The sequence below is a fragment of the Anguilla rostrata genome, chromosome 8, assembly GCF_018555375.3.
Source record: "Anguilla rostrata isolate EN2019 chromosome 8, ASM1855537v3, whole genome shotgun sequence".
NCBI classification, from domain to species: domain Eukaryota; kingdom Metazoa; phylum Chordata; class Actinopteri; order Anguilliformes; family Anguillidae; genus Anguilla; species Anguilla rostrata.
In genome coordinates, this window is record NC_057940.1 from 38,396,580 (window position 1) to 38,417,298 (window position 20,719).

Consider the following 20,719-nt stretch of genomic DNA (forward strand, 5'->3'; position numbering starts at 1 on the left):
GGACAAAGCAGGGACAGGGCCAGGAAATAAAGGAGTGCATTCATCACTCCGGCATTTCCTCTGAAGACGTGGCAGCAGCCGAGGCCGTTCCAAACCTCCCCCGACCCCTGGCACCGACGTCCTCGGCGTGCACTTCAATAAAATCCATTTCAAAACAAAGGTTCCCATCTGCCGATTACCCGCTCTCAGACCGCTGACCAGATGCATTTAGATAGCACAACACAACGAAATCAACCTGCGGTGCATTTATTGTATGTTGTTCCAGATAAATGCCAACGCAACGCACTTTGGATTTACCACGTGGAACCCATTTTCTCCATGCCCACTCGCCAAACCCTAATGGCGTGTGTGCCATCGCACGTTTAGCTTATGACCTCAATCCATCTCTCCCCAGCCACCCGTGAACTCCTCAGCATGAGGGAGCCAGAGGAAGTGAGTGAAAGGGAAGGCCAATCAGTGCACAGCCACACTGTAAACAAATAAATGTGACGCCAGCCATATTTGTTTTTATTTTAAAAAAACATCCTTTATTGATACGTTCTTGTCAAAGAAATATAAAATATCTTAAGTTATTTCTACATTTACAGAGCATAGGTTTCGCTTTCAACAGAAAAAACCCTAGTTGCCTAGTTATACAAATAGGAAAAAAACATCCCCTGCAGTAACAGTGCTGAAACTTGTCATTAAAAAATCCTATTATTTTACTTTTTTAGACAAATAGCTGTGCAAAGAACAAGAATGCATACAGAACACATTGTGTTGCTACATTAAGGCAAACCCTATGGATAATACACTTGGGAACCTTTGTGGTAAAGTGACAGTGTTGATTTTTTAAATATAGTTTTCCTACCCACCCAAAACTCTTGCTTTCCACGAAAGCTAATATTGCACTGGCAGATCGTCTAGTACTCTTAAAGAACACACTAGCTGATCTCATTAAAGTAAAAGTGGCTTAAAAAGCACGAACTGATAGGTGGGGCATTAAGGTCTAATCACTAATTGTCCAAATTAGGGTAATTATGTACATACAAATCCAACTGCTTTCATGTCAGACTTGTGTATATGATCAAAAAGGACAACAGCCTCTCAGACCATTTCAAGCTTTCACCCCTCTACCAGATACTGAAGCCAACTCATAGAGAAACCTCTGACTTGCTGAAGAAAGTTTATTCATGCATTATGGGTTATTTTTGTCAGCTGGTGGGAGTGTCTGTCAGCCATTTACGCCTTTGGAGAGTTGGAGACATTTCCAGAATGCTCAGATCTGCGTGTGAGCAAACAGCCGCCACAGAAATAATGACACATCCCTCATCTTTTCGTGATTTAGTGCTAGACCATGTTTGTGCTCTCTTGCCCAAAAAATACCTTATCATTGGCAAAAAACCAACACACATACAATTAAAAGAACATACCATGTTCCATGTTAAACTGTAAATGAGTTTGGGATGAGAAAACACGATTAAAAGAAAGCTAAAAATGTGAAATGAGTAAAGGAGTATGAATATGGGTTTTTACGTAATAAAATACAGCATCGTTTTCCTCCCCGTACAAAAGTTTCAGGCTTCGTGCCAAAAATAGTTATGCAGAAAAATATGGAGGGAAAACAACGACAAACACACAAACGAATCCCTACTGCTAATGCTCACACCAGGTCAACTGATACGTTTATATATATATATATTAAAAAATTACTGGTATACTGAAATTAAATAAAAAATGAAAGAAAACACATACTCATTGGCTTTTTAAAAAGAATTTCGCAACGACGGATCGAAAGTCCTATCGGAGTAGCAAGTAAGCGACACGGAACACGGACGGACGGACGGACGGACGAAGACGGATACAATCCGGGAGGAGCGGGCTCCTTTACGTCTGACACATCTTCTCATTGGCGGGGTAGTCCTTGGTGTGGCAGTTGCTGGGGGCCGTGGGCCGGTGGATGGGCGAGGGGGCGCTGTCCGTCGCCGCCAGGCTCAGCAGGCTGGCGCAGGTGGGCAGGTAGACGTGCTGCACGTGCTCCACCTCCGACCGGCACACGGGACACAACTGCGGAGGGAAACACGCGAGGTTTAGCGGGATGCTCCACGGATAACCTTCACATTTACACAGAAGCATTTACAGGGACTGTTTCAGGGAGGCTTCCCTGAAAATTCTCAGCAGATCTCTTTCCGTTTTAACACGGACAGACAAACATAAATATGACATTTCGTGGAATAAGCATTTGAAAGAAGGCGTTTGGGTTGAATGTACGCATTAAATCGACGCCCGTTATGAAGCTTAAGTGCTGAAAAGCTCATAATTTGTTTTATTCTTTTCTCATAGAATCGTGAATCTTGAACAGCCAATACAATTTCACGCTTTTTTGTCATTGCTAAGCTTCTCTCGATAGCAGCCCGAACACAACCACCACAACTGAACTGCAAAGGGAGGGCTGTCGACTACCCGACTGCTGGCTGCACAGAAAGCCCGCCTGTTAAAATTCTCTTTTTGGATCAGGTAAGCACAGGCTAAGTCCCCCTGAGCTAAATAACCTTAAAATCTCATCTGCTGACAAAGTCGGCCGCACTGCATAATTCACGAGGACCTCCGGTTCCGAGCCCTCGCGCAGGCAGTGAAACGTGTAATGCAGGAAGTAATCGTGGGCATCAAACGCGCGACACTGATATTTTCCCCTCCCCCCCCTCCCCCCCGCGCTGACTCGTGCGATAAGAAATCTCATTTTTCACTGTGAAATCACTGGCAAATCGCTTGAATGGGTTAATTCTCCGGTTTTGAATTTTCCACCTGAAGCAATTTAGCAGAATATTACGCGCTACTTTGGGGATCAGGGGACCACTGCGGTTCCAGCAGAGCTCCATAAAGAGAGTTGATTTGCTGGAGTTGGCCGGGAACTGCGAAGAGGTGCAAGAGTGCGGGAGGTGGCGTAGGCTGTTGCTATGATACCAGGGTCGGCGCTGTTTGAGGTTCCTGAAATGGCAAATGAATCTGCTCCAGCGCGAGCAGGATGCAAAACCACTTACAGTGCCCGTCGAGCGCTACAAACAATTGTCTTCGTACGGATTTTAGATCAAGTCGAAATAGCAAAACTAATATGGCCTATACTTAAAACCACAGAGAATGTATGACTTACAACTGACAAACAATGACATTTATGTATAACTCAAAATAAGCCAGTGTTTTTTCCATTAGAGTAAACACTGGGTAACAAGAACCAGATGTATGTAGGACATAAGTTTTTAATTCTTCAATGAGGAAAATAATGGATAGGAAAAGTTTCACAGCGGTACACACAACACACACGCTGTTAGCGAACGGAAACCACCCGCAGTCTCGCTCCACGTTCTCAATCGCTCCCAGGCCTCCACAGTCCCAGGGTGCTCGCTGTCTAATCTAGAAGAGCCAGACGATCGCTCCCCTCTCTCGTTCGTTAACTGACCCCGCGGGAGCGTTCTCTCATTTGCGAACGGCGGGGGGTCACGAAGGCGTCCGCGTCGGTCGCCGGGACAACCGAGCTGTTCTCTCTCGCCGTTTAGCGCGGAGCTGGAGGCCAGGCGGAGCCGTGGCTGAGGGGGCCTCAGGACGGAGGGCCGCGTGATTCGCGCTGCGTGTTCCCGCGCGGCTGCCGCCCAGTTAAGCAGCAGAAAAACGTCTGCAAGACGGCGAAGCACGACAACAGCGGCGCGCGAACTTTTGTTTTCGTTCCGCACCACTTTTTAAACCAATGTTTAATCTGCCGTATCAGAAAGATTTCAGTTGCGCAATGCGGCTTGCTTATCCGCGCCGTAGTCAATATGTCTGTCAGCAAAAGCTTTCCTCTCCCGCTGTTTTTTCCATTGTATGTCAGATAGTCGGCCCCGCCCTTTTGTTCTGTACATAAACACCTGCCTTTCCCCGCATAGCTCAAATACTGCGCTGGCCTCCCGCTGCCCTTGGCAGACGAGCTCCACTATGACCGCCATTTTACACAGCAGCTCGAGCTGGAGCAGAAAGAAATATGTAAGAGCTGGCGGCGTAACAGCAAATGCTGCACTACTGCTTCGTAGGAACGACATAAACAGAGGGCAGAAACACTCCTGATCTGGTTTTTTTTTTTTAAACGGTTTCCTGGTTTGCATTTTTGAACTCTAAGATGTTGGTCCAAATCTGTTCCTCTTTTAAATATTTTTGTATATTCAATGCACCTAAAACCTATTGTAACTGAACCTGTTAACCAAGGAAGTCATACTCTAGTCTTAGAGCACCGCAGTCTGCAGGTTTTTTTTGTGTGGCTACTTTCACCTTGGAAACAGTGCGTGGACTCTTTAGCCAATCAGCGACTTCAATCGGCTCGACGCACCAAAGAGCAGCAGAAACCGCTGCGCTCCAGGGCCCGAACCCGAGACCCCGTGCTCTAAAACGGACTCTCCAGTAGAGGGCGCTCACCTGTAGCTGGGCGGCGCAGGTCCGGCAGCAGACCATGTGACCGCAGGGGCAGAAGGCGGAGTCGATCTCCTCCTCGCAGCACAGCACGCACAGGAGCGCCTCCCGCAGCTTCTGCAGCTTCTCCTGCAGGGCGAGGCTCTGCCGGCAGCTGCCGCAGTCCTGCCGCCCGTCCGACGCCCGGAGGGGCGAGCGCGAGGGCGAGCGTTCGCCCGCGCGCGTCATCAGGTCCACCACGCCCGCGTTGTAGAGCGCCCGCCGGGCGTGGTCGTACACCTCCTTGGACGTGCGGCGGATGTCGAAGACGTACTTCTTGCCCAGGTTGATGTTCTCGTTGAGGAACAGCGAGGCCAGGTGGCCCTTGAAGTCGCGGCTGTACTGCATCATGACCGCGTTCGTCACCGTGTCGCACCTGGGGCGGTCGCAGAGAACGCACTCGGTTAGACTGGGGTCGCCATGGTTTAAAAATCAAACGCTGTCCTCTCAGCCACTGCGTTCAGCACTGTACTTAGTTCTGTGAATGCGTACAAGATAGACCCAGTCAAAACAGCTTGCACTTGGTGAATGTGTGACTAAATTTTCTGATCAAAGACATTCATTAACGCTAATACGTCCCCAGCAAGGCCGCTGCAGATGTGAGATTGTAACAAATTCTCCGCTTTGCGGTTTACGATTTTACGGCCCAAAAAGCGGACCCGTCTCCTTCAGAACACGCAAGCCATCTGTTCCTCAAGGCTAAAAAACAGCCGCAGCTGCTTTAATCAATCTCTTTAAAGGCAGCTTCTCTTTTAAAAAAAAACTCAATCAAAACCGTGATTATGTCAAACCGCTTTCCACGATAAAAAACATCCTCAGAAAGCCATCGAATAAATATAAGCCTGTGGCCATCTCGAGTGAGCATATTCCACCTGACCCACAACAGGGGACACATCAGAGGGAGAGAGAACTTAAAACCTGCATTATTGGCAATTACTGCGCGAGTTCCAGGGAACAATACGCGAGCAAAGTGCTCCCCGGTGGCATTCGGAAAAGCTTTGTGCCAGGAGTGGCAAACTCCATGCACGACTGGTTTGGGGAATTATCTAACGCATAAAGCCGCAGGATCAATTCACGACAAAAGGCCATTAACAACTGCTTTTCTTCCAACTGCACTTTTTTTATTTTATTCATCACCTCAGAAAAAATTAGGTTCCACGTGGACACGTTCCCCAGCCACACACAGGTACGAGCGGACGGACCCTCACCTGTAGAAGGCGTGCGTCTCCGTGATCGCCCGGTACAGTCCGCTGGCTGCTCGGGTGCTGATCAGCTTGAAGAACAGCACCACGCTGTCTCCGGTTTCCTTTGTGATGGTCAGGTACACACTCTTTCCCGATTGGGTTGCTATTTGTATAATTGGATACGAAATCCTTGAATAAAAAGAACATAGGTTTTGTCAGTGAATGCATGAAATTGAGCCATGGTGCGTGCTAACAAAACATCTCAAATTAAATGATATTGAATTTTAATAAAATGGCAAGGCTTAATCTCTCTATTCTTAACAGTACAGATTCAACCTTGTCAACTTTGTCTTTCAGTAGTAAAAGATTTTAACATGGCTGCCCCAGTTGTATCATCAAAGCAGATGGAATTAGCACTCCACTGCATAGAACTCTGAGCAGTTTCAGGTCTTACTAGAAGCACGTTAGCGTAGACACCTGTTGGTGACCTCCACGTGGCCTCCTTTGCCAGTATGATTCAGCATAGCGAGCGTGCATTGCGCATACTATGCATGCTGCACATTGTGCATACCATGCGTGCTGCATAGCCGCAAGGCTCCAGGGCTGCATAGCACGCTTTGTTGTCCTTGCCGCGTGGAGCCGCGCCCTGCTTACCTGTTCACCAGGGTGAAGTCCTGCTTGCAGATGGCGATGCCCTCGGGCCCCACGCCGACCGCCAGCCGCTGGCCCTCGGCGTCTCGGGTCCAGTGCCACTCCACGCCGTAGTGCTCCAGGGAGGACACCAGCTGCAGGGCCTGGTACTCCACCGAGGCCTGGCTCAGCCCCTCCAGCTCCTTGTGTTTCGCGATGATGCTGCCGACGGGAAAACAAACACGCGCGGTTCGTCAGTCCGGATGCAAACGCTGCACAGAACCCGTGTTTCACGATGCACACGCTCTGCCGGGATTGGCCCACGTGTTCATGCGAGGCCCCCCGGCCAATCGCGGGACAGGACATGCTGAGCGCATATAAAAGCAGCAAAAAAGCCAAAATTGCAAGGTTGTCTCAGCCCCCCCCCCACACACAGGTGCCTGGAATTTCCTCATCCACCCACCGCCCCGAGGCCCAGCTATCTGACAGATGGTGCTAGTCACTCATACAGCGCTCAGTGGTTTTACAGGGCCGCGGTGCTCTGTGTTTACAGGCATTCTGTAGCCTCTCCAATGCTCAGCGGATTTTTTAATACAGTTGTTAGTGTGGATGAAAGAACAGAATGAAAATATACCATTCAGGAATGGTAAAAAAAAAAAAAAAAGCACAGAAAGGTGTGAGAAAGACAGAAACAGAGACAGACAGTGAGAAAGAGCTCAAAGGGGAGAGAGAGCGTTAGAGAGGGGGGGAGGAGAGGGAGAGGTAGAGAAAGAGGGCGAGGGGGACAGCTCTTTTCCAAACTCCTTCCGACCTAATGAGGGGATTTTCAGATCTTCTGAAACTCGCCTGAAAATCCATTAATTGGATGGAAAAAGTAGCGCACCCAGTTACCAAATCTAATTTCAGCAAATGCTTCCTCAAGCTGCACTGTGGCAGGAACAGAAAAACAAATCTGGTGACCTGACCCACCGTAGTATCATGAGAAGCCAGAGTCTGGATAATGCCTGAACTTTCCTTTCAAATGTCAACCAACCGCGCTACCCTTTCTTCGTGGAAAACAAATTACGTTTGGGAAAACAAATGCCTCAGATCTTATACATGAAAAAAAGGCTAATTTGGCAGGCAGGCTATTAGGCTAAAACTATTATGCAGTAATAGCTTTTTCATAACCATTTATTTTGCATTTGCAACACGGAGTTTATGTACATCAAAATTTATCGTACTGATTGGGTACAGACTGGGTTGCATGCAAGTCACCTTCTGAACCATTTTGTAAGGGAGCTGAATGTGTAGCAACCTCACAGTTAATCTAAAATGAAATGCCTTTAAACCAGTTTTAGAAACAGTGTTTCCTCATGTTAGGGAGCCATACTTAATGTTTTTAAGCTTGTCTATTTTTATTTGTAGTAAAGGTACTGTTCACTTTATGCGTACAATAACACCAAAGGTTAGCCTAACCGAAACAGTAAACAAAATAACCGATCTAACCAATGACTCACTTTAAACAACCGGTCTTTGGTCTAAGCTCATACACCATATCGTCCTCATAATAAATTCCGATTTAACGAGCCTGGCAAATCTTTAAACGTTTTTGGAAGCGAGGTGGCATTTACTTCAAAGTTAGGATGTCAAGGTACGGTAGAAAACAGGCCACCGTTACAAAGTCTCGGCGATAAATGATTGACGCTCCGGGGACATGATGACAGACCGCGGGAGGCGCAACAACATGTTTTGTTGATTCTCGGGAAAAACAAGCGGCCCGTTCCAAGGAGCGCCGGGGAGAGGGAGAGGAGCGAGAGCACCAGCACCGTGCCACACGCTTCGCCGGCTGTCTCCGCTCTCGCTCTGGCTCGCGCGTTCACACAGTCAGTGATGCTATTTTTACTGGGACCATGAGTTCTTGTTTTTAAATGCCAACCTGCCGGTTGCAAAAAAAAAAGAACGGTTTTAGCGTCAGCTAGAAAAACAGATTCAGCCCCGCGGAAGCTTAATTAAGGTGCGTATCGGGCCTCGTCACCTCGACAACAACTGCGCTCGACACTTTTTCGGTTGCTAGACTTTTTAAGGACAAGTGCCAACTGCTTGGCTTCGGACCAAAAGTAAAGCAAGATTTACATATGAAGGCCTAAGAGTCAATGTTGCTGCAATTTGCCTTCATTTTAAAAACAAAACGCTAGAACTAAGCTTCACATGTTCTCAGAACATGGCGCAACAGAAAGAAAAAAACATTTAAAAATAGCTCACTGGCAGGTTTTGAGGAATGCGTGTTCTGAGCGCAGGTCGGAGGTCGACGCAGGCGTTTATTGGTCTTACCTGTTGACAGTGGCGGGGCTGGGCTCCGTCCCGCACAGCTCTGTGTACCAGTACTTGGCTGTGTTCTGGTTGTAGTCCCCGAACTCGGCCTGGGCGAGCAGAGCGCTCAGCTCCTCGGCCTGCTCGGAGCCCATGTGCAGGTGGCCACAGTGGAGGTCCTCCTTGACGTGCGTGAAGAACAGGTGCCTGAGGAGGAGGAGGAGGAGGAGGAGGAAGAGTCACATCCGCTGCTCAGAGCAGGAGTCACGCACAGGGGAACAGGAATCGAAAGTACAGTAGAACAGACGTCCGAGGGGAGGTTCACAGAGCAAGCGTTCGTCTCTCATTTTCTCACACAAACACGCATACACGTACACACACCTGAGGAGAGAGAGTGAAAAAAAGCACCTCTTACACTCCCTTACAAACAGACACATCATCAAAGCATCGGCACTACAAAAGAATACACCAACAACGCAGAAATTTATTATGCCCAAAGATTCATTTTTGTCAGCAGGGGAAAAGAGGGCTTCAACACACAAGTTGAAAAAGGGGCTTTAAAGATTTGCCTCTTTACATAACGGCCTCAGACAGACTTTACAGCGGCTTTCGTCTGCCGGCGTAGGGAGTTCAGCTCTTATCAAAGCGCGGTGTGATGTCGCAGCCAGCGCTGCTGCCGCACTGCCGGGCATTCGTGACCCCGGCAGCGTGCTTCCAAGCGATAAGCCGAGCCTGTGAGCCGCGTGCGATAGCTGCACCGGAGCCAAAATGGCCCCCTTTCCGTTCAGCGACACAAGCACAGGCAAAGAAACGGGGGAAAAAATCCCTAAAGCAACAACAAGGTTCTCATTCTGTCTTTTTGTAAATTGATGGTGGTTTATCTCAATCCTGACTGGGTCAAATCCCTTTGGTTGCCACTCTCTTCTCCTGTGTCAGACCCACCAGTGGAATCAAAGCTATATGATACCGAGTTCCACAATGCTTATGTAATTGCACGTGCAGACCCATATGCGCAATCCCTCTATACCAATTCTTTTCATCAAAAGTTCTTTGTATTTTTACCAAGGCCGACAGGGAGTACAACAGAATATACGTTCCAATGACCTTTGGTATGCACTTACTGTACATCGCTTTGGATAAAAGCGCAAATAAACCTAATGTAATGTAAGACGTCTGGTTAGAAGAGCCATTCAGACATAATCTGATGCAAGAGATGAACATGTGCTTTAAAAGAAAAAGATATTTTCAAGAAAGATACCACTACCCTCAGGAAATCTAACCATAAATTAAACAAAAGACCATAAGTTGACATTCTGTGTACATGTCCACATTTGTTTGGAAATGTCGAATCAAACCATACTATTCTTGCCTGACAGAAACAGTTTGAGACAGATGAATAATGTACTGTACAGGCTCAGGAAAGACAACACACAAAAAAACATCCAGACATGTTAGCCTTAAGCTATCATTGTTCAATACGACAACTGGTGGCCACTTGTCCTGCAAGTGAAACCCACAGAAACTGCCAGAACGTCTCTTGTAAGATGGGCACCCGTCACCCTCCCTCCCTTGCTTGTAGCTCAGTACAAAGAGAAGGCAATGAATCGTGTGTCTTCCACTGTTAGACGGAACATTCTGGAGTCACAGATTGCCCTTTGTTTTTTCTGATCAGACTTCCCCTCAGCCTTGCCAGTAAGCGAAAACTCCCCTCTCAAGTCTACAGCAAGAACTATTAAAGAAAAACTATCAAAGCGAAAACCAAAGGGCAGTGGCGTTTGTTCGTGTTATGCAAATAAACACTTAAATCACACAGCCCATCGCATCCTTCAATCGGGGAACTTTTAGTATCACAAAAGAAAAGTGGAAGTGCAAGGAGGAGGAGATCAGAAGACAACAGTCACAGCTTCAGCAGAGCGAGCCTCGGGCATGACGTGGGTCCCCAGTTCGCATGCCTCTCTTGCAGATCAGATTAGCGGCAACAATGCCCCTTTGTGTCAGTCCCTGCCGCGAGATAAACGAACCCCCGCAGCAAACAGTCGAGCTACCTGGCAGGCGAACGCAGGACACGCCCCAAAGGTTACTATCGGACACTCCACGTCCCCCTGGAGCAAGAACGCACGACGCCAAACAAAACCCTGTTTGTGCGGGCAGTCCGCAACGCTCAAAACGTGAAAATTAACTCGGATTCCCACTAAACAAAAAAAAAAAACATGGCACAATCGTAGAAATGCTCGAGATCTACCGTAATTCGGCTGTGAGGGGGAGGCGCATCGCCACGTTTCCCGGCAGGCCAGCTGACCCGGCCCGAAAGGGCACTGGCAGCAATAAAGCCGGAAGCCAAGCTTTTCATCAAAATGGCGGAGATATTAGCTCCGGGGTGGCGCAGATGCAATTGCCAAGGCCGGGTCACGCACAGCCGCCATCTGGAGGATGTGTGCGGCCTTACCGGTGAACGTTTGGTTCTGGCTGCGTACATACGGTGGCCTGACAGAGGGCCAGGTGCCACCATCACTCTGCCAGGGTTCATAGGTCATCTAACAGTGGTGGTCATGTGGGTGGGGAGTCATTGTGCAAAAGGGGAATACTCAGCGCTTCTCGAGCCTTAGGTCTCTGTTATTCACATACACACACCACCCCCCACCCCGAATACAAAACCGTACGCAGGGCCCACTCAAAGCAGCTGGCCGGCGACTCCATGATGCCTCGGCGTAAGATGATCTGTCCCAGACCAACTGCAGGGGCGGCTTCCCAAGAACACCCAGTCCGGGCCGGGGGAAAGAAACGAAAGAGAAATGAGAGACGAGGTTTATTTTCCCTGCTTTACGACCCGCATCCCTTCCAGGGTGCTGATTTATGGGGATACGGGGAGGGGCCCCGGAATGGTGCGCACGGCTAGCCTGTAAAGAACTCATCGAAAGGGAAATGGAAAAGAGCGAAGGTCTTTCTCGACGAGCCCGTCGAGCGGGGAGAGGGAAACGTCGAGGGCCGCGAAGCTGCACTGCATCGATCAGCAGCGCGAAAGACGAGCTGTACCGACGCGCAGTTTCAACACTTAAATTAATGTCAGGGCAAAACTGTACGAAGAGGTGTGATTCAACCGTGCCTCAAAGCAGAAACAGCTCAAATGATACAACCGCAAATGTTTTGCCAATTTCACAAACTGCGTTATTGAAAAACAGGTTCAGAACATAGGCCTAATACAAACTCGCTTCTCCTCCCAAGCCTGGTCTCTGTACATGTTTTGGCAAGCACGCCTGGTGTTTTATTTTTATTTTATTCTTGCCCGGAGGCAAATGGACCAGATTCGAATGTTCTGTTCCTGACTTTGGCTGCGTGTAAACAGACTCGATGCTGATCAACACAAGATGGCTGGCGGTAAGGCCACTGAACCTCTTTGCTTTTTGCTACCTCTGACAAGACACCCGTATCAGGCCTGGCTGCCCCCAGACAGAGACGCTGGACTCAAAATCCATCTTTTCACATGAAGAGCTCCGTTATAATTCACTTGCGAAGCTCAAACACTTATTGCCATAGGAAATAGGTCACTGCTTTGGACCTGAGAGAAGAGGAGAATGTTCTAGAACTGTTAACCCAACATTTCAGTCACTGTTTCACACACTAGCCTATCCCATTTTCACTTAAGAAAGAGTGAAAATTAAAAAACAAAAACCACAATTTTCCATTCAGAAAGTTGGCATGATGTCAGCCCTCCAGCTGAGAGCAAAATATAGGCCTATAGCTAGCGTATAATAGCTTTCAATGTTCTCATCTGCTTAACAGTTAGAAAATTACTCCTGAAACTCCAGCTTTGTCCTTGTAAAGTGGTACTGGGCCCTGAAGCCATTTTACATTTTATCACCCCCAGGGCTAATGATTTCTGCCAGGAGATAACTTTAATATGCAATCTAGTCCGACCATAATGATTTTCTTTGGACCTGACAGAGACATATAGTCAGAGAGTTATGTGCTTTGCGTCATTTCGCACACATTTTTAGAAGCACGCCTTAAGAACAGACATTAAAGCCGAAGCCCTCACAGTTAACGTTAAAGTGCGGGGGATGAACCGAAAGGACTGATCTTTCTTGATCGTGACCGTTTACCCTCTCGATATCAACAGCTGCCATCGAACCATATCCCCAGACTGCCCGATTTCAGCGATAAACACGAAAAAAGAAAGTTCCTGCGAAATGAAACCCAGAAGTGTCTGCCTAGCGACAGAAACCGCAGGCCAATCAGAACAGGAGTCGTTTTTTTTCGTTGGACACCGGCTCCGGCAGCAACAATGTGGTTTCTGAGCTGACGAGTGACATGGCTTGAGGCTATACACTGAAGGTTATTCTGAGTCAATGACCTGAAGTAACACCAGAGCCTGACGCGGTGGGCACGCCCACTTCCAGCAAACAAGCCTGTCACGCTCTAGCTAATGCTAGAAACAATCGGCATTAACCACTTTGTTTTTTTTTTTGTTGTTTTTTTTCATTCCACGCGATCTGCATTTATCACATGCTCTTGTTTACCACGCTGAAGTCTTTACTAGCCAATTTCCTGGTTTGGCTGTCTGTTCGAAAACAGTGAATGACAGTAACACGAAAACAGTACACACGCCTCAGGCGAACCTCGCTGTGAACCCTAATGGCACGGCAACATCCCTAAAAGAACAGCTGGCAGTTTGAACCCGACACCGCGTAACGAACCGCGTCTGAAAGAAGGACTGGGGCCGTTTGCTGAGAAAGACAAAGCTCGCCGCAGTTACTTAGTTACTTTATAAACAGAAATGTACTGTTGCTTTGAATACTAAGTCTATGCTCCTTTTTGAAACCGAACTGGTTTAGGTTACGTCGCCTATTTTCCGAGCCAAAGCCAGCCGGATTGGCCGCCGCGGCGCTGGCGGCGCGAAGTCAAGCGTGAGTGATCGGCCGCGTCATTAAGACTGCAGAAACGTCAAGGTTAGAACACCGAGACGCTAAAGCGGTCATAAAAGGAAAAGAGAGCTGGCAGTTGCCAAGACCGCCATCGAGGCCTGACACACAAACTGCCGTAATTAACTCACAAACTGGCACCAAAAAGTGACCAGCGATTATTCAGACGCGGAGTGGAAAGTGGAAAAACAATCACAGGGCAAAAGACTACTTTGGGAAGGGAAAAAAAGCTAAAAAGAAAACAGACTGTGAAAAGTGCAACTGCGGTCAGGACACCGAGTGACGGAAATGACCGTCTAATTCCGTAAATCGTTCCAGTTCGAAAAGCGGCTGACAATGGATTCAAGCGGAGCAGAGAAATTGTAATTAGTGAAACCTGTCGTCCCGGCGGCCTGTTCTGCAGTGCCACACAGAGGAGCGGGCCCTTTTGTCTGGCCGCCCGCCCCTCACAAGGAACGGGAATAACTGAATCCCATCATGCCACTCTAAAAATTCACCCCCACTGTCTGATTAGGGAGATGAGTGACAGGGCAAGGTGGGGAAGGGGGGGGGTGGTATTCACTGGTGCAAGCAAGCATGTGCCCATCTACACTAGCTACTAGGACTGTTCCCTCGTCGATTTCTCCTTATGCCTGCAAAGCGTCCTCAGCCTCAAACACACTCTTTTACCTCAGCGAAGTCCCCCCCATTCTAAGTTATAACACGGGGAGAAAAGCAAGCACAAAGCGCCAGGCCCAGGCTGTAAGATGGAGGCCGTCTGCTGTGCTGTGGCAGATTAGTAATTAGAAGCGGGCCTTTTCAGACGTATTCACTGCGGATGGAGGCGGCATTAACCGCGCGCCCTCGCCGGATAACCCCCCCGGCAACCTGACCTGAATTTCAAACGGCCGGCCGGTGACGGGGACGATGACGGGGACGGGACGGGTGATTTTCGCGGCCTTGGCACACGCGCCCGGGCGCAGCGGGGCAGGCCGGCCCGGGGCAACCGCTAGTTTTCTGCCACGTCCCATCCCCCCACCCCCCCCGTGCCGTTCCCCTCCTCGCCCCGTCCCGCCTCCGTGGGCGCTGGGCACGTTCAGGGTACAGCGCTGTGCGCTGGGGCGGGGGGGCTGCGGTGCATGCTGGGAAACGCTGGTGTCTGTCCAACTGGGCAGGGAGACAAACATCCCACAAAGGGGCCCAGGCTGAGCCTGCTCCGAGACTGGGGTTTCAAATCCCCCAAATAACAGGGGAGCAGCTCCAGGCCCATGTTATTACACTTCTCCACTTATAAACACAAAACTATTAACCTCAGAATACTTGTGTGTCTGTGGCATGTTTGGTTAATGCGGAGTTTGGTCTACCGGGCCCAGGCAGTGTAGGAACGCAAGGACTGATTCTGGCGAGACAGAACTGGACCTTTTGAGAGGGTGTGTACCCAAGATTGCACTGCAGGGGGCTGGAACAACTTTGGCCTGGATGCCTGGGAGGTAATGGGATCCAGGAGTGCTTGAATTTCCAGTATGTTTAAACAAATATTTTAAATGACTTTGTGGAGCTGTGTCAGTAAACAGCAATGCACGTGGGCTGTAAGCCAACTGGCCTTGCAGATGAAATGACGCAAACACAGCCCTGCCTGACAAGCGCTCTGAGGTGTTCAGAAGCATGTTTGCAGTGCGGCAGAAAGCATATTGACTTTAGGTCAGGCCCGTTTAATGTTTGCACCACACAGGCTTGCGCAACCCCCCCCCTCCGAAACCCTGCGCAGACCAACGGGGGCTTACGTAACCGTCCGCGCCGACAGAAACCTGTCAGCGCGGCGCTCTGCGTCAGCGCCGCGAGGGCCCGTCCGCGCCCGCGTCAACGTGCCCCGACCCCACGTGCCCGTTCGGGCGCGGGCGAAGGGCTCGCAACGGGGCGCGCTCTTGCCTCGCCAGCCCGGGCTCACTTGGCCCAGCAGCACCCCCACTACACTTTGCTGCACGTCGCTCTGGATAAAGAGCGTCTGCCAAATGACTGACTGACCTCCGGACCCCTTGCTGAGCCACTTTCATTAATGGCCAACAGGTGTGAACAGGAAAGGCACTGAAAGCCCTTTCAAAAGAGAGACTGCAAAAGCCCATCAAGACCGACTTCAGATGGTCCTGTTTCACATTCCTTTGTTCTTGTTCCTGCACAATTACATGTGGAAAAACTATGTAAATATTAATGTGATCACACACATGTAATCACATTAAACTTTGCGTTTTTGACATGCCAATAAGCAGTGTGTGACAGTGTACATTAAATAAAAGTAATCGGTTATGAAATTCCATTACTTTACAAAAAACGAAGCAAAAAAAACTCAAAGCCTGTTATGAACTTAAGTTCCATAGTAAAGTTGTGGTACACTGAAGCCTGCACAGCACAATGGAAAGATTCAGAGCCCAGGTTTCACACGGGTAGTGAAAGTCGCCCTTGGCACACCCTGAGACGCAGGGGCCCCTCACACACAAACCACAGCGTGGCGACCGATAAGAGGGCCTTTCCTCAGGCGGAAGCTTCGCCCCCTCAGCCTTCCAGTCAGGACTGAGTCACAGCCGCCAAACGGCAGAGCCCGCCATTTTTGCCGCTTCTAAACTTTCGTCGACGAAGATCACGCGCCTTCTGAAAGCCCGTTACTCACCGCGAAAGCATTTTTTTAACAGTCAGGCACCAGCGTGCCCTAGCCTTCCTAGCAACTGGATAAAACTGTGGAATTGTGCCTGCATGCTCTCGCATTCGCAAACCGCACTCGAGAACAAAAAGAGCATTATGAAGCGTTAAAAAGGGAGCCATATAAATTAGCTCACTTCGTCTCCTTTGTTTTCCGTCGGCGGGGCCACCTCGACGCGGAATCAATACACTTATCCGAGCGACCGAAATAAGACCGCGGCGGCCTTGGGCCAGCTCTACTTTTAACATTTCATTCCAGAAATGATAAGAACTGGAGAGGCCGGCGGACAAAGCTCTTTTTCCCCGCTCGGCTTTCTTTCCACGCCGGCTCTGAAAAGCGGCGGCTTCGATTGGGCCAGTTTCCGCGACACTGGGCGCGGGCGTCTGGCCTTCGGAGTGAGAGACCGGAGCCTGTTAGCGCGCCCCCCCCCCCCCCCAGAAACGTGCGCGTGCTTAATTAGCAACCCGAGCCTTCGTCCCTCCCAGCCCTTGGCCCTAATTCCCTCCACCATATGCTTATGACCAGTGTTAAGCTCTCAGAGGTCGGAGCCAGACCGGGCGTCCTCCAAAGGAGAACTGGGGAGCGGTCTCCGGTTCCCCTCGCCCTTCCAAATTCACGAACCGAATAAAGGGATGCTATCCGGTAACCGTGCCACTTAAAGAAGTCTTGCTTCGTCTGGCTGTAGGGGCTGTCGCACAAGGGACGTGAAGCAGGGGCCGTTCGACATGAGCTGTTTAGAAAGCGGATCTTAAGCAAATTTAAGCACTGAGCGACAAACCACAAACTCAAATTAACCCATGATAGCGGGGCGTCGCAAACGGTTTAACTGAACTTCATCTCCGTTAAGCTGTCCGTGTGTTGCATGCAGAGGGACAGGATACTGGCAGACTTTTGAGGGGGACTGGGGGAAGCTCTTCGCCCGAGCACAAGAATGGAAAAAGAGTGACAAATCGAGTCTTGCCAGGACCTGATGATAAGTACGAAACAGAGAAAACTCCTAGAACATGTGAAACCGGGAGGCGTAAAAATATCTCACACCCCTGATTAACTGTGTGTGGAACTGGTAAAGACTCCTCTTTGCACAATAGTGATTATGACTCAAAGAATGATTCAAACCGTCTCAAGATGAACAGTAAAAAATGTTTTTTTTTTTAAGCCAAATTACCTCTGAGTAAAGCTAGTAGTTGTAATGTGCCAAGCTCTGAAGCCCTGGGGGGGAGGAGTGTGAAGAGTGAGGTCACGTTTCCTGATGCCTTTCTTATTACAACGAATGACCTACAGTAACACCGAGTGACAGAGGTTACCACAGGGCATTCTGGTGTGTAGTATCATTACAGTGAAACAGGTCGGCTGGTTTGCATTACATTCCTCCCGCCTCTAGGTCCAATTCACCACAACAGAAACTGAAACTGTACGATACTGTATCCAGTGCAGCAGCGTGAATATTTAATTGGGCCCAGATTTCGCCACTGCTGGCCCGCGATCGATCGACGGGTGTGGTAAATCAGGCATTAGCTAGCAGTCAGGCTAGCAACGTACCTCGTCTGCTCCTGGAGTATGAGGTGAGGCTCAACGAAAAACTTGACTCGCAGCCTCAGTCTGCATGGAGTCAGGCTGTCCATCTGCTGGGAGATCCTGTTTCTCAAATTCAGCCATAAGTTCTCTCCTTTGCTGCCAGAGTACTGTAGCCCAAAGTAATCCACTTCTATTATTCCCAACTTCCTACAAACCTGTTGGGGGGGGGGGGGGGTAACAAGAAAAAACATTGAATAACCACTGAAATGTAAATATAGCCTTTAAAAAGTTATTTCATTTTGTGGAAGCATAATTTTATGGACCACAGTAAAAAGTTAATTAAATGTGATAACTGAAATTCAGCTGAAGAGCTTCTAGAACAGTACCATCCACGTCCAGCATGGCTTATGAGTAGGCTACTATCATTCTAAACTAGTAAAACCGACAACAATGTCAAGAGACGTGTTGGCACATCCCTTCCCCTAAAAAGGCTGCATACCCACTCCTCACCAACGACAGGAAGGGGGATATTATGCAACCACGAGTGTGTCTTCATAAGCGGCCAAGATGAATGAAATCTGATGCCATGGCAATTTCACACGTGGGTACTATTTTTTACTTTGAAGTTCTCGTGATGAAAGCGTATTAAATTAAAATGCAAATAGTGCTGAGGATGACAAACGGCATAAAATTGGACGCACGTTGCAATCTCGAATCCGCACGTCATTTAAACAATTTCCTCGCGTGGGCTATAGCATAATGTTGGATTAAGCACGAATCCTCAAACGTTTAATTTGTTATATGCCGCAATTTCCGTTTGCCTTTTACACCACACAAATAAAAGAAATGCAAACTCCCACTTGTAGGTCGTTTCTTGTTGACAAAGCATATGCATTTACCGGGAGTAGGTTGACAAAACATCTGCGGGTGGCGCATATGAACTATAGTAACCTCGCCTATCGCACAAGCGATCTCCACGGCTTCAATGCAAATTAGGCTGCTTTAAGTTTCACTTAACTCTGTGAATATTTTTAGTTGTAATTTTTTTTACATTGCACTCGCAGAATCGTGACATAAATACAAAGTATGTTCTGTTTAATTAAACGAATGTGTGCTGCAGCGATACGAATTATGTTTCACGAGTCACTTCGAGTGTTTCGATTTCGAATGGCAAATTTAAGCAGACTGTACACATTAGGTTAAACGAGATGTCTTTCGAACGCAGTAATGAATAATTACACACACATGCTGATAAACTAGAAGGTTAGAACCCATTTCGATTATTTCATTTGCATGCCAAACTACAATTATTTGTCAAAATTAAAGTTGTGGTCGTGATTCTGACTCAGTATTGCAAAAATAAGAAATTAAAAATGGGCCAATAAAAACGCGTAGCATATCTTATTAATAATAACAAAATAGAACATAATGCTAATAAATGCTAAAAGCAGAAAAGGATGCATCACCTTATTCAGACAGTCTTCGCCGTTTGCCTTCGTATCAACCTCCACCTCCATCACCACCGAATCCGGTCGTGTAACATGGCAAAGCATTTTGGCTTGCAATATCTTTGGTCTGACCTTCCTTTTTGGAAAATAACAAGATAATCTTTCTCTTTCCCCTTTGAATCCCTACATCAAGCCCTCATTCACTTCCTCAGCCTTCCTCTCTGTCCGGTGTTAACTGTCTCCCAGCTGTGTATCAATGAACTAGTAGGCAAGAAATGCCTTCCCTGAAACGCTAGCAGGTAACCAATGACAGCCCGTGTACCATATGGGCTTGAATAAGCAGACCAACGGCAAGTACTGTCTCATACAGGCGAAACCAAACAGAGGTAAAGTGAGCAAGGCTCATGTGGAGCCCCCCTCTGTCTGGTTTTTTTTTACATTGTTTTTACTTGTCGCAGTCGCAGCACTTCTCGTGGAAGATGTTTTGAGGACACTTTGGCTAATTTATTTCAGACAGAAATCTTAGTTCGCTGATTGTTTCTGGAAGAGCATGTAGGGAAACGAGGAGGATATTTTGTTGAAAAGATTTTGTTAGAATTATTTACATTTTTTAAAATATGCAATAGTTCCAAATAGTTTACAAATGTATGTACAGTATGTATATTTTACTTGTCTGCTCCAGGATTGCTATTATTGATTTTTTTCCTGTAAATTATTTGGCCCAATTTGTAAATAATTTATCTTGTCAAATTCAATTCAGATTCAATCCCGGTCATACAATGATACAATTCTTTCACTGAGCCACATTGCGTTCTGGAATAATTTTGAAACATTCTATAATGTATCTCTCTGTCACTAATTATGAATGTGACTTCTGTTTGGCCCAGTGTCACTTGTCATGAATGCTTTGGACCTTAAGAGTGGATGTCCACCTTACTGAATGACATACACTCACAATTTGTGAGAAAGCAACGGCAGGGTTTATGTGAAGTTAATGTAAATATGCCGCCTATGGACCAATTTGAACCATTTAATTTTGCTTGCTACTTGAGTAATTTAGAGTGAGGTGAGTCAAGTGAACCCAGTTACATTTTGCAGAGTTTAGGCTGCGGAACAATCTATGAGGACTTATGAAGACGTTGCTGGCTCTGCCACTTCCTAGCTTTCTGCATCTGAGCTTAAAAGTACTTCCCTTATAGTATGTAGGTAGTTACAGTTAATGGGCTGCTGGATGTGGATTGGCAGTCTTTAAACCAAGGTAATTCACACAGGGGTTATACAACAGTTAGAAACAGTGAATTTATAAAATGCCTTCTTGCAGAGCAAATTAATCAGCAGAACTGCAATAATTCATCATTTGGTAAAGTAAGTCAGTTGGATATCACATTTTTCATAATCATGAAATATTCACGTCATATTTTGCCTGGTCAAATAAATTAAAATCTCAATTTGTGAACCAGACCTACACAAGGGATGACACAAGTAGGCTTGCTTTCACAATCTTTTAAATATTTTTGTACAAAGTATACATTTTCATGAAGATATATTAGGCATCAACGAACCTACATCATATTCCTTCTCTGTGAAGACATTTCATTGTTC

The 20,719-nt window shown here is 47.7% G+C and overlaps 1 protein-coding gene across 1 annotated transcript; it reads right to left on the minus strand.

The window, feature by feature from the left end:
• Positions 1 to 500: 500 nt before the first annotated feature.
• Positions 501 to 19,391, minus strand: mylipa (myosin regulatory light chain interacting protein a). Its single transcript, XM_064348184.1, has 7 exons — positions 19,136 to 19,391; positions 17,694 to 17,884; positions 8,583 to 8,768; positions 6,294 to 6,491; positions 5,664 to 5,828; positions 4,423 to 4,831; positions 501 to 2,046 (listed from the first exon to the last, which is right to left on the minus strand). The coding sequence occupies exons 1-7, from the start codon at positions 19,220 to 19,222 to the stop codon at positions 1,867 to 1,869; spliced, it is 1,416 nt and encodes a 471-aa protein (XP_064204254.1). The 5' UTR covers positions 19,223 to 19,391; the 3' UTR covers positions 501 to 1,866.
• Between the last annotated feature and the right edge of the window lie 1,328 nt (positions 19,392 to 20,719).

Coding starts and splice junctions, on each gene's coding strand:
- mylipa (XM_064348184.1), bottom strand. CDS start 19,222: ATGCTTTGCCATGTTACACGACCGGATTCGGTGGTGATGGAGGTGGAG. Junction 17,885..19,135: donor GCGAAGACTGTCTGAATAAG/GTGATGCATCCT, acceptor CCCCCCCAACAG/GTTTGTAGGAAGTTGGGAAT. Junction 6,492..8,582: donor AGCCCCGCCACTGTCAACAG/GTAAGACCAATA, acceptor TCCCGTCGGCAG/CATCATCGCGAAACACAAGG.